Genomic DNA, 14,028 nt, shown 5'->3' on the forward strand with positions numbered 1-14,028 from the left:
ATTTCTGGGCTTCTGTCTATGTGTGAAAGAGAGAAAGACGAAGGGAGGTTCTTTTATTTGGTAGTGGCTTTATTCCTGCATGTTATGGTTGTTATCTGCGACCCCAACCTGTCATACCCCTGTCAAAATCTGATTCCGAGAGGGAGGCTGAGCAGCTGACAGGGAGTAGAAGTGTGGCTCCATTGGCTGTGGGAAAGGGCAAAGTCTGGTTGGGTAGAGCAGGGAAGAGGTAGAACAAGGGAGACGGAATTCGGAGGAAGACCCAGGCCCACCCCCTCTTCATCCTAGGGCACGCAGAGAGGAACGGAGAAGGGAGCAACCTGAGTTGTGTGGCTTATGGGGGAGGAAAGGGCCCTGACTCCCTTCATTAGTTGCAGCTGGGAACACAGTGTTTAAAAAGGGAGTTTGCGCACAGCAACTTGCTGGAAACAAATTGTGTATTATCTTGTTTTGTTGAGGCTTATCTGGGTTCCTGGCGTCTTCCCAACTGTGTGTGTTTTGTTGGCCTTTGAAGTCTGCAATTCCTTATCCTGCCCTATCCAGTTAATTGCTGCAGCGTGGTTTGTTTGGATTTTTATTTACAGTTTATATGTACTTTGTTTTCGAACTGAATTTCCTCCACTTAAACACTGTTCTTGGGAGAGAGTTTTCTCCAGCTGAAGGTAACTAGACATTGGGGCCAAAGTTGGAGGTATTAACGGGACTTTCCTTACTTATGTGACTGTGTTGCCTTTGTGCCACGCCCCGGGTCATCACACAACTCAACTCTATTCATTTATGTGTTAATCAAATTTGTATGGACAGAAAGTAACTCTGGACAGCATACAACAATCCAAGAATTCAATCACTGTATCAAATGATTATTACCTCATCCCATCGTATAACTATTTTAAAAGCATTATCAAAGCAGAACTAAAACAAGGACAAAAAATAAATAACAGAGGGAGGGGTGTTAATAATAACATTTTACAATGGCTGGTAAAAACTGGAGCTTCTGACAAAGGCCACACATATTTCCAGGTACTCACTTGTTACGTTCAGGTATGGTTTAGCGAATTTGAAAAAGCTGTATTTTGCTCTAGGTTCTTTTTCCATTCTGAAAAAGTAGTTCCCTTCATCAGATTCTTGGGCATTCAAGATGAGGAGAGAACAGTTTCCTGCTGTCAGATCCCCAATGAGTTGAAAGTGATTCTCAGCCGATATTTGAGTAGAGGTGGCCACAACTTGATTATTTTCTTCTTTCTTCCAATATCCTTTCAATTCTGCAGTCTCCAAGGCATGCTGTTTATTATAAGTAAAATTGCAGGGAATCATGGCACAGAGCCCTTCCTCTACCAACACATGATCAGGAGCTTTCAGGTAATACTCCCCTACTTTTTCAGGTATCACACCTGCAAAGAATGGAAAACAAGAAACTCAGCTACCCAGTAACAGACACCCTGTCCCACTTCCACCATTGGAGACAAAAACTAATCCAGGGCTTTGATCAAGAGTCAGCCTCTCACCTTCCCACGAGCTCTTGATACTTCTACCTGAGACTTCTCAGGAAACAACAACTGAATGAAAAACTGCTGGTGGCCTTCTACCGCTGCACCATAGAAAGTATCTTAACTTACTGCACCTGTGTATGGTTTGCCAATTGCACAGGGGCAGATAGGACAGCGCTCCAGAGGGTGAACGTCATTGCCTAGAAGATCATGGGTTGCCCTCTCCCCTCTTTGGAAGAGCTTTATAGCTCCCACTGCCTTAAGAAAGTTCCAAACATTCTCAAAGATCCATCTCATCCTGGGCACCTTTTTTTTTAACTATTACCATCTGGCAGATGGTACAGGATAATAATAAAAACAAGGACAGATAGGCTGAAAAACAACTTCTATCCCAGTGCAGTAGCTCTTTTGCATTCTGCTATATAGTGCAGTGTTGGTGTGGTGTCGGAGTTTTCAATTCAATGTGTGGAGTGTGAAGGATGCGTGTTTGTGTTTATTTTTATGGTCATGATGTGCCCTGAAGATGGTGTTTTGATTTTGTTCTACGAGGTGCAGTGACAATAAACTAAACTAAACTAAACTAAAAGGGCCCAGCAAAGATTATACTACCTGAGGCTTCTCAGGAAACAACAACTGAATGAAAAACTGCTGGTGACCTTCTACCACTGCACCATAGAGAGTATCTTGACTAACTGCATCTGTGTTCAGTTTGCCAATTGCACAGGGGCAGATAGGACAGCACTCCAGAGGGTTAACATCATTGCTCAGAGGATCATTGGTTGCCCTCTCCCCTCTTTGGAAGAGCTTTATAGCTTCCGCTGCCTTAAGAAAGTTCAAAACATTCTCAAAGATCCATCTCATCCTGGGCACCCCCCCTTTTTTTTAACTATTATCATCTGGCAAATGGTACCGGATAATAAAAACAAGAACAAATAGGCTGAAAAGCAGCTTCTATCCCAGAGCAGTAGCGATATTGAATTCTACTGTATAGTGCAAGATTAATGCAATATCAGGTGTTTTCAATTCAATTGTATAGAATGTGAAGGATGTGTGTTTGTGCTTTATTTTTATAGTTTTCTTATGTACGTTGTACACTGAAGATAGCATTTAATTTCATTGTACGAGGTGCAATGGCAATAAAGTAAACTAAACTAAACTTACCTTTCCAAAGCAACTGTGTTGAAATTAGCCCAAGGAAGAACGCCTCAAGGGGACAACCCATGTTTGCATCCCTGAAACTTAAGCCTCTTTGGATGGTTGTGGTCAGCAACAGGATCCTGAGAAGCCCAAGGAGGTAAACCTGGGTTCAGAAACAGTGAGAATGAGGGTTTTTTTCTTGGGAGAATATTGAAACCAGGGCAGTATCGGATGATGAATACTCAAAATAATATCTATCCATGATTGTAACAACTGTTTCTTCTCCACGTGGACAAATACAGGTAGTCTTCAACTTACAACTTTTGGTTTAGTAACTGTTCAAAGTTATGACAGCAATGAAAAAAAGTGATTTACGACCCAGGCCTTGCGCTTATGGCTGTTGGTCACTGCATGGTGGCATAGTGGTTAGAATGCAGTATTGCAGGCAAACTCGGCCCACTGCCAGCAGTTTGATTCTGCCCGGCTCAAGGTTGACTCAGCCTTCCATCTTTCCGAGGTCAGTAAAATGAGGATCCAGATTGTTGGGGGCAATTATGTTGACTCTGTAAACTGCTTAGAGAGGACTGTAAAGCGCTGTGAAGTGGTATATAAGTCTAAGTACTATTGCTATAAACATTCAGGCACTTGTATTTATGATGATGGTTACAGTGTCCCAGGGTTATACGATTCCCATGTGCAACCTTCCCAGCCAGCTTTCAACAAACAAAGTCAATGGGGGAGGCCAGTCCCACTTCACGACTGCCTGGTTCACTTCACAACACCAATGATTCGTGGTAAAATGGTTATTAAATCAAACACAGCTCAGTTAGATAATAGATAATCAGAGATGGAAGAGACCTTATAGGTCACCTAGTCTAACCTCCCCGCCCAACCCTACACCATTTCTGACAAATGGCAGTTCAATCTCTTCTTGACAACAGTTTTACTTAGCAACAGAAATTCTGGTCCCAATTGTGATCATAAGTCAAGGACTATCTGTCGTTTTCTTTGAGGTTGGAAGAATATGACATTTAAGCCACTCAGCCTGGGCACAGATTAGGCCAGGGGCAGGGGTGGGATTCTACCAGTTCGCACCTATTCGCTAGAACCGGTTGTTAACATTCTAAGCAGTTCGGAGAACCGGTTGTTAAAAGAAATTACTGGCCTAATCCTGTAAGGAAGGCAGGAAGGAAACATTCTGGTGTTGCTTACAGAAACTGCCTCTCCGTTAACCCTTATTACATTCTTGGCAGGACTAGACTTCCTGTCTCAGGAACTTCTCTGGAGTTTTTTCCCCCTCCTTTGCTGGTACTTTGCTTATGTGGAGTGACCATTCAAAATTACAATGGCACTGAAAAAAGTGACTTATGACCGTTTTTCACACTTACGACTGTTGCAGCATCCCCACAGTCATGAGAGGCCAGGCGAGGAGATGTGTGCCTCAATATGAGTGATATTGAGTTGGCCACACCCAGCCAATAACATGACCACCAAGCCACGCCCACCCAGTCACATGACCACCAAGCCACGCTCACCACCTATGTTATGCCCATAGAACCGGTTGTTAAAAATTTTGAATCCCACCACTGGCCAGGGGTGTCAAACTCAAGGCCCAGAGGCCGGATCTGGGCCATGGGGTGCTTAGATCTGGCCTGCGGGGCCACCCGCGAAACAACAAAGGACTGGCCCATGGTGCCTCTGCCAGTGAAATGGAGCTCAAAGAAGGCCACTGTTGTGAATCAATAAAAAGTAACTAGCCTAAATGCAAAGCAGGTTTTGAAAGCCTGCACACCTGATTGGTCCTTAAACAACGTATAAGGATTGGTCCATAACAAGTCCCTGATTGGCCAATATTAGGACACTTCTTATTGGGTATTAGTTGAACTTGTTGCACATATTATTGGTTAATAAGGTAGCAGCCAACCCTATAAAAGGGTTACTGCTGCCCCATAGCCTTGCTCTGTTCTGTTCTATTTACTGTTATTAAAGAGTTGAAGTCACTGGTCAGATGTCTGGTCTCCATTATTCTCCAAACATAACAGCCACCCTCCCAAGCTCTGTTTTCGCTGGCAGACACTTGGGAGCCTGTTTTCGCTGGCAGAGCACCCTTGACATGAGTGATGTCGAGGTAGCCATGCCCACCCTGGCCCCCAAAGTCAAACACAACCCTGATGCAGCTCTCAATGAAATTGAGTTTGACACCCCTGGATTAGGCTAAGAGTCTTTGGAGTTTTTGCTGGTGTAATTTTTTTATTTCAAATAAAGTAAATCAGAACAGATACCAACTGCAATGCAGAGAGACCTTCTGGATCATTCTGGAACGGTAGAATACTTTTGAACGGGAAAAGCTCTTCATATCTGGAATGGCCACCAAAATAGCACCATGAATAGACCTGAAGATTCAGGTGATCTTGCCTTAGTATTGTAAGATATCTTGTAAGCATCCAAGGATATTTCTAGGAAGTTTGGGAATCAGAAGTTTATTTCATGGCATGATTATCACGCCGTCAGTTGTTTTGTTTTTATCTGGGCCACCTTCCCACCTTCAGCCAATTCCTTCTGTCAATAAGAGAGCTGATTTAAGGGTGCCAAATGAAACAAATCATCCAAGAGAGTCTTCTTGCATAAGGACTTTTGGAGAAGTGGAACTAATATGTTAAAAACTTGCTCTGTTTTTACTATCCAGACTGTCAGTCAATTCTATTTTTTGCCATCAAAACGGGTGCTTCTGGTCACAAGAGGAAAGTATTGTGACTTTAAGGGGACGTTCATAGTTTCAGACAGAGGGTTCACAAGGTGAGTGAAAGGGTAAAAGAAAGAAGGGATAGTCAACTGGACAGAATATTTCTGAACAGCGGCTGTCCAATATTAGACTTTTTCTCCCAAATCCCACCACTTTAAGATAGAGCTGAGATTGTTCCATTTTTCTGTCCCTCTTATCCCCTTTATGTGATAGGAACTGTTGCTAAAATAGGGAATTGAGATGCATTGTGGCTGCATTGAAGAATGTCTTGTGATTATATTTGTTGCGGTGACTCTTGTCTGCTGATTCAGAGAACAATCCCAGGAGAAATCTGCAGTACACAAAGACCTATTTTGACTCTCATTCTTACTTCTTTAGAACTGGAGACAGAACTAAATCTATGATTTAGGAATGATAAATGACGTTTAAGGATAAGTCTGCAAAATGTTGGAAATGTCACGAGACACCCAGCTCACATTATTATATGTGGTGGACATGTCAAAAAGAGAAAAAACATTGGACAAAATCCATACATGGCTGGGAAAAAATGATAAAACAGCACATTGAAACCAGAGATATTTTTGATGGGCATTTTCCCGGTCAATATAATAAAGGGAATGCATATTTGCTTTTATATATATTGACTGCAACTAGAATTGTATTTGCGCAACAATGGAAATATGAAGAGATCCCAACAGATGAAAATGTGATTAAAAAATATTAGAATGTGCAGAAATGGATAGGCTAACACTTATAATCAAGGCAAAGAAGAAAAGTGAATACTTTCTGACTTGGGACTTATTTTATCAATGGCTAGCTGGAAAAAAAACAGGAGCTAGATACAGGGAAACAGATGGATAGGATCAGTGATATAAGGAAGGCATGTTGAATTGGTTAAGTAAATATTATTATTATTATTGATACTATAATTAACATCAACGTAATGAATATTGTAAACATTTTGATTATTATATCCTAAAAACATTTGTACCCAGGCAACACACTGTTCACTTGAAATTGGAATTTTTATATGCTATAAAAATAAAAAACTTGAAACAAAAAAAGGAATGATAAATGATAAAAGATTGACAATAGCAGATGAGATCACATCCACCACATTTACAAAATAGTAAGGGGATCCTTGTTGGTTCATATCACAAGTTTCATACTAGAGAAGTCTCGTAGGGAAATTAGGAAACTGGCAGGTAAACCATGAAGTCATAATCCTAATTTATACAGACACTAATTTAATCTGTCATATCAGTAGTAAAATGGCTTTTTTAATCAGAAGTTTTCTCTTTAGTTTGTCTAATCCCCTTTTCAAACTGTCCTTTTGTGATGCCTGAAGAAATTATGGGCCTCATCCTTGTAGACATGTTTCTCCCGATATTCTTCTAGGACAGTTGGGATTTGTAATTCACCAAGCGTGCAACACCGAATCCCAAAGTGTCAATGTGTACTTTGTGAAGGTCTTCTTGCTTTGGCCTCCTGGAATTCCCCTGTTGGAAGAAATATCCTTCTGGGTTCAGTTCCGAGTGGGGAAGAAAGACACTGGAAACATGGTGACTGCTTGGAAAGATGGTTTAATGGTGGACAAGATCACATGCTTTGGGTGAAGGAAAAAACGGGGAAGGCATGCTGAGAGTCCCTGGGTTTTATACCCTCTCTGGGCTTTTGAATTTGAGCTTGTGTTTCGATTGGTTGTCAGACTCCCATGATGGGGCCATGCAGAGGCAACTCTGTAAACTGTCCTGAGTCCTCAGGCTTGGTTGACTCTTGCTGGGTGATGATGTAATTGAAAGGGCTTTGTGCAATTCCTGTTATGGCTCTGTCTGAAGGAGGTAGATCTTTGTTATGTAGAATAGACTGGCTGAGGCCTTAATGACCAATTAACAAAGATGGGGGGGGGCTGAGTTTCTGCCTCTCTGAGTTTCTACTTCTCTTTTAGGGAAAATATTCTGCCTTTTTAGTGTATCCTGAAATATTTCATTTTTCTAGGAGAGGGGTGGGTTTTAACTTCCAATACCCCACCGTTCATTTTCACTTCTCTACTCTGCATGGTAAATGGTATCAACCTTTTCCCTATCGTTCAGCTACTTCTATTCAGAGAAGCTAGAAACTTAGAATTTCCCAACATCACCATGTTGCAAACCGCTCTCAGAAGTTTTGGTGTCATCAAACTTCCTGAGTACAGTTTCAAGGAGGAGGACATCGGGACTGGTAGTCATTACAATATATCGTAAACAAAGATCCATAAATCACGATGATTCAGAATTTTTTTAAGTCTTCCTTTAAACTTCAAATGCATCACAATCTTAGGCTTGCTATATTTTATATCTCTCTAGGGCTGTAATTCTAAATATAATCCCTAGACCATTGAATGTAGAATAACTTTCACTGTAGGTCATGGTTGACTTGTACTCCAACGAGTTATGGTTTGGCAACATCTAAGAGTAGTCCTACCAATACATTAAGTTCTCATGGTGCTATTCTATATACCTATTCAGATTTTTAAAAACCTATTATCTTTTTGGCTTGTTTACTGATAAATGTGCCTTGGCATATGCCAGGCCAATCCCCAAATGAATGTAGAGGCATGAACTCTGAATTTACATACTGTGAGAGAAATTTTACTGGTACTTAAGTTTCTTAAGTGGTTAGAAATTGAGTGTCTGCTTACTGGAGGAATTCCCAGACTTCATAACAGGGTTGAAGATTTCTTTAAAGTAATAGCCTCGCCCTCTTCGTTGCAAATTCCTTAGTTACATGTTATAATCATGCTAAATATATAATTTACAATATGCCAATCTTGTAAGAGTACATGTTAGGTGTGGATAGAAAATAAAGCATGATTTTTTTAAAAGAAACTGGAGATTTGCTCGGGTTTAAAATATATTTCAGGATAAACTATGTATATTTGGTAGGAGAGAGCGGGAGGGTGTCTTTTTTTCTAAAGAAAAGGGCATTTCCAAATTTGATGATTTTGGGGACTTGTAAGCGATGAGAGAATAAGACGTTCTGAAGGATTCAGAGAAATATTATCAAAGCAGACATGAAAGTGAAATTTTAGGCAGAATTTATCATCACTTTTCCTTCTTGCAGGGATCCCAGGAATTATCACTTAACGAAGCGTTAGAAGTTAAAACCCACCCCTCTCCTAGGAAAGTGACATATTTAGGATATACGAAAAAGGCAGAATATTTCCCCTAAAAAACAAGTAGAAACTCAGCAGAAACACCTCAGAAGCAGAAGCTTACCCACACCTTTGTTAATGGGGGGGCCATTAAGGCCTAGGCCAGCATATTCTACATAACAAAGCCCTCTACCCATCTCACCACCTAGCCTGGGAAGATTGCATCAGCCAGCACTCAGGTGAAACCATGTGGTCCAGACAAAGCCTACAAAGTTAGCTAAGACCCCCACCCCTGGGAGTCTGACAGCCAATGGGATACATTTCTTGCCCAGGAACAGGAAACACTAAGGTGGGGCCCAACAGAGGATATAAAACTAAGGGTCTCTCAGCATCTTGCCCCTTCTTTTCTTTCACCCAACATCTTGAAGCATGGGGTTGTCCTTTTTACTTTGGAGCTCCAAGGCATGTGATCTTTGTCCACCATTAAACCATCTTTCCAAACAGCCTCCATGTCTCCAGTGTCTTTCCCCCCCACTTGGAACTGAACCCAGAAAGATAATTCTTCCAACAGAGGTACTTAAATAAATGACCCAAAGCAGACAATCAGAGGTGTGAAAAGACCCTAGTTTCAACTGGAGAAGAATGAGCATTTCAAAAAACGCCCTTTGATTCTTGACCCTTCGATTGATTGAATGATCCTTTCTGAAATGATTCCTGCTGGATTAAAAGCAGGGTATGTATATATATACATATCCACAGATTATATTATGTGAGATGGCATGGCACATAGATTTACCATTCTGATAGTGTGTGTGTGTGTGTGTGTATGTGTGTGTGTGTGTAAACTACACGTAGTCCTCAATGTATGAGTATTGCCCCATTTTCTTCCCTCAGTTGTTAAGTGAATCACTGCAGCTAATAAGTTAGTAACCAGGTTGTTAAGTGAATCTGGCTTCCCCATTGACTTTGCTTGTCAGAAGGTCTCAAATGGATGACCCTGGGATACAGCAACTGTTGTAAATATGAATCAGTTGCCAAGCATCTGAATTTTGATCCTGTAACAATGGGGATGCTGCAGCGGTCATAAGTGTGAAAAATGGCCATAAGTCACTTTTTCAGTGTCCCTGTAACTTCGAACAGTCATTAAATGAACTGGGGAGAGAGAGTGGGAGATAGATAGATAGATAGATAGATAGATAGATAGATAGATAGATAGATAGATAGATAGATAGATAGATAGATAGATAGATAGATAGATAGATAGATAGATAGATAGATAGAGGTAGGGGTAGAGGTAGAGGTATTTTAATCAGAATGGCACATCCATGTGCCATCACACATTATATAATCTGGGAATGGTTACTGGTGGTACTGTATCCTTCTTACGGTTCAGTAAATTACAGAGCCATTTACTTGAATATTAGTCTTAATAGAATTAGTCTTGCTGTAGTCTTAATAGAATTCTCTATTGACCAAGTGTGATTTGACACATAAGGAATTTATCTTGGTGCATATGCTGTCAGTGTACATAAAGAAAAAGTAACATAAATTCATCAAGAATATAAGATACAACACTTAGGGATAGTCATAGAATACTAATAAGCAATCAAATCATACTAGGAAATATAACTTGCAAAGATACAAGCCACATGGATATAGCCACAAGTGGGAAGAGATAGGTATTAGTAAGGATGAGAAGAATAGTAATACAATCTTAGTAGTTAATTTGACAGTGTTGTTTAGGAATTAGTTGTTTAGCAGAGAAATGACTACATAATGATTCTTGCTTTTCCCCACCAAGGTTTTCTTCCATATCTCTAAATCCATCCATATGTGCAATATTCAATGGCAGCCCAATGATTTTTGGATTACGAAGCAGAAAATTCTTTAGAGTAAGAGTGCAAGAACATCAAATTAAAAAGCAATCCGTTGCTCTTCCATGTCTCTAAACAAATTGTACTCTGAGGCAACTCCTGCTCAATGCTTGGACCAGCTCTGTAAAAGCTTCTGGTGGCAAAAAAAAAAACACCTTTTAAAGTATTTCTTCCACCGAGAAGACAAAACCCCAAAAATAAGAACAACAGCAGCAGTGGAAAGAAGAATTGTGCGCTGTCAGGGAGTTGAGAAATCAAACGTACCACTAAAACCAGAAATTCCAGAATAAGCCATATTCTCTTACTGTGGTCGGCCAAGCTAAGCTGCAAAATAAATGATGCCAATAAAGCTCCAATTAGACCCTCTTTTTGATCTCAGTCAGAGGCCTTTGAAGTCAACTAGACTCTTAAAATCCCCACTGAGTGAAAAGCAGGATGGTCTCACCTCTTGGTGCAGGAGAGCAACCTTTCTCCAGGACTCTGGAGAGCTTCTCTCCTCCTGTGGTTTCTTCTGTGCTATTGTCAGAACAGCGCAAGAAAAGGGCTTTGGGTGGAAATCTCTTTCCTCTTTCCGAAAGCAGAAGTGGCTATGGTTCTCACAGGTGAATTGCAACATCCTCCTTCAATGAATTTTAAAAATGGATGGGGTTCGATTGGGTGACATAGGAGACAGAGGTGATATTCAGAAGGTTCTGACCAGTTCTGGAGAACCGGTAGTGGAAATTTTAAGTAGTTCAGAGAACCACCAAATCCCGCCTCTGACTGGCCCCGCCCCCATCTATTCTCTGCCTCCCATTGAGTCCCAGCTGATCGGCTGGGTCTTCTTTGGTTGCCCTGCACAGGAGAACGGAGCTGGAAAGCAGGTTAGTGGGGTGAGGAGCAGTGTTGGGATTCGATTTTTTTTTACTACCGGTTCTGTGGGCATGGCTTGGTGGGCGTGGCAGGGGAAGGATACTGTAAAATCTCCAGTCAGAGGCGGGATTTGCCGGTTCTCTGAACTACTCAAAATTTCCACTACCGGTTCTCCAGAACCGGTCAGAACCTTCTGAATACCACCTCTGGTGGGCAGGAATGGGGTTTTTGCAGTAACCTTCCCCTGCCATGCCCACCAAGCCACCCCCACCAAGCCACCCCCACAGAACTGATAGTAAAAATTTTTGAATCCCACCACTGATAGGAGATTATCCTTGTTTGTGGGGAGTAAGAATGTACCCTCAATGCACATCAGATCCGATTATAGTAGTGATTTGTTTTGGGAGTTCTTTGGAATCGGGTTTTGAGTTGCAGGCATTTTATTTCAAATACTTCCCCTTTCCAAAAAAAAATCAGTGTGGAGAATAATGGCCAACCACATGCCAACCCTGAGATACCAGGCAGTCCTGGAGGTACAGCCACAACGGAGCCCAAAAATGTATATTGATGAGTGAGAAATTTGTTAGGGGAGTTTCGCCCCATTTTACGACTTTCCTGGCCACGTTTGTTAAGTGAGCCACTGCAGTTGTTAAATGAGTACCCTGGTTGTTAAGTGAATCTGATTTCCCCAGTGACTTGGCTTGTCTGGTGGTCGCAAAAGGGGCTCATGTGACTCACCAGGACGCTGCAAAACTGTCATAAATGGGAGTCGGTTGTCAAGCCTGCCCTGGTCATAAGTGTGAAAAATGGTCGTAAGCCACTTTTTTCAGTGCCCTTGTAACTTGGAACAGGCATTAAGTGAACTGTTGTAAGTAGAGGACTATCTGTACGTATATCCATTAGACATGTAAGGTGATTTTGATTCAATAATGTGAATCAACAGAATACCCTATATCACCAGGCTTGAGATTTTGGGCTTGGACAACCTTGAACTATGCCGCCTACAGTTGAACTTAAGCGTAGCACACAAAATTATCTGCTACAATGTCCTACCCATCAATGACTACTTCAGCTTCAACTGCAACAATACAAGAACACACAACAGATACAAACTCAATGCAAACCGTTCCAAAATCGATTGCAGAAAGTACGACTTCAGCAACAGAGTGGTCAATGCCTGGAATACACTACCTGACTCCGTTGTTACATCCTCAAACCCTCCACTTCTTTAACTTCAAACTATCCATTATTGACCTCACCCCATTCCTAAGAAGTTGTAAGGGGCGTGCATAAGTGCACCATCGTGCCTCCTGTCCCTGTCCTATTGTCCCCATTTATTGGTACCTATTTCCTGTATTCTTAGTCATGTTTATACTTATACCTATTATTTTGTAAGTGATTGACAAAATAAAAATAAATAAATGAATAAATCTAGTTAGCTAACTATAGTTCCATCAATAGCCCATGATTCTCTAGGAACAGGAAGCTCTTACAGGTTAACCTTGGTTGACTTACTACCTCAATGGAGCCCAAACTTTATGTTGATAAGTGAGACATTTGTTAAGTGAGTTTTGCCCCATTTTACAACTCTTCTTGCCACGGTTGTGACATGAATCACTGCAGCTGGACTCCCGGTTTGAGCTTCTTCGGCGACAGACCGAAACCTCATTTCTGCGAGGCTTCGATACGTGCTCGCCGCTGGAGCACCCCGAGCCGGCTGGTTTCAGGGCTAAGCCACCCCGTAGAGGTGGTGAAGAAGGGGGAGACTGCCTGCAGGGTTGAGGAGAGCTGCATCTTTAAGAGCTGCAAGTTTAAGATTGGGAAAAACAACTCCAAAAAAAATAGAGTGAAAAATAAGTATAAAATCAGAAAGCAACAGAAGAGGGAAAGGCAGAAGAGAGAATTAGAAGTAGAGAGACAAGGGGCTAAAAAGGGGAGGGAGAAGATGAGAGGGAAGAAAGAAAGGAAAAGAAGTTATAAAGGACAGAAACAAAATATAGAGAAACAGGGCCTATTTAGAGATAATGGGTGAAAATTTAATGGAAAAGGGGATTCTGCAAAGGTACATAAGATAGTATTGTTATATTAGAAACAGAAATAATTTTAGAAAATATGAAACAATGTATGATTAAAATGTTTGATAAAATAGCTATCATAATTCAGTGGAATGCTTGTCAATAAATAAATGTAACAAAATGAATATCTAATGATTTACAAAACATATGTGAAGAGAAATAAGGGAAAAATTAATTATGGAGATTATATGTGTCTTTAAGGAAGCATGATATTTAATTGAAAAGAAGTGTTAAAGATGTTAAGATTTTAATGATTATTAATGATAGAACTGAATTGGATTGGAATGAGGGTTTATAATTATATATATTTATATATTTTTAAAGAATATAGTGTGTATTATAAGAATGTACCAAGCAGAATTCGATTGGAAATTATGTATTATGTATTATATTGAAGGACATAACCTTAAAGTATATATTAAAGTTTAAATAAGAGTTGAATGGATGTAATTAAAAGATATAAAGATGTCATACTCCAATTAGTAACTACAGGAGAAAATTTGTTTAATGAGAAAAGATAATATGAAATTGAAACAGAACAGACAAAAGTATAAATATAATGATTTGAATTGAGATGAGATAATCAAAATAAAATTGAGAAAATTAAAAGAGGGGAAAAACTATATAGAAAATGTAGAACAGTATAAGATATGGAATAGAACACAAAAAGGAGCATGAAATTGAGTTTTGTGTCTGTATAAAGAAGTTCAACCCGGGACCATGCTAT

General features: G+C 40.5%; 1 protein-coding gene across 2 annotated transcripts in view; it reads right to left on the minus strand.

Moving 5' to 3' along the window:
• LOC113423254 (sialic acid-binding Ig-like lectin 13) overlaps window positions 1–11,097 on the minus strand; it is a 28,350-nt gene extending 17,253 nt beyond the window's left edge. The window contains exons 1-3 of one of the 2 annotated variants that reach the window (XM_087971029.1): window positions 10,820–11,095; window positions 2,649–2,787; window positions 1,029–1,391 (exon numbers count right to left, since the gene is read on the minus strand). In XM_087971029.1, the coding sequence (XP_087827155.1) occupies window positions 1,029–1,391; window positions 2,649–2,787; window positions 10,820–10,990 (673 nt within the window). In that variant the 5' untranslated portion in view covers window positions 10,991–11,095. Of the gene's footprint in view, window positions 1–1,028; window positions 1,392–2,648; window positions 2,788–10,819 lie in introns of both variants that reach the window. The other variant, XM_087971030.1, reaches the window with a different exon arrangement.
• Between the last annotated feature and the right edge of the window lie 2,931 nt (window positions 11,098–14,028).

Source organism: Notechis scutatus, chromosome 8 (assembly GCF_049901735.1).
Source record: "Notechis scutatus isolate UNSWTSFEM ecotype Mainland chromosome 8, rNotScu1.2, whole genome shotgun sequence".
Lineage (NCBI taxonomy): Eukaryota > Metazoa > Chordata > Lepidosauria > Squamata > Elapidae > Notechis > Notechis scutatus.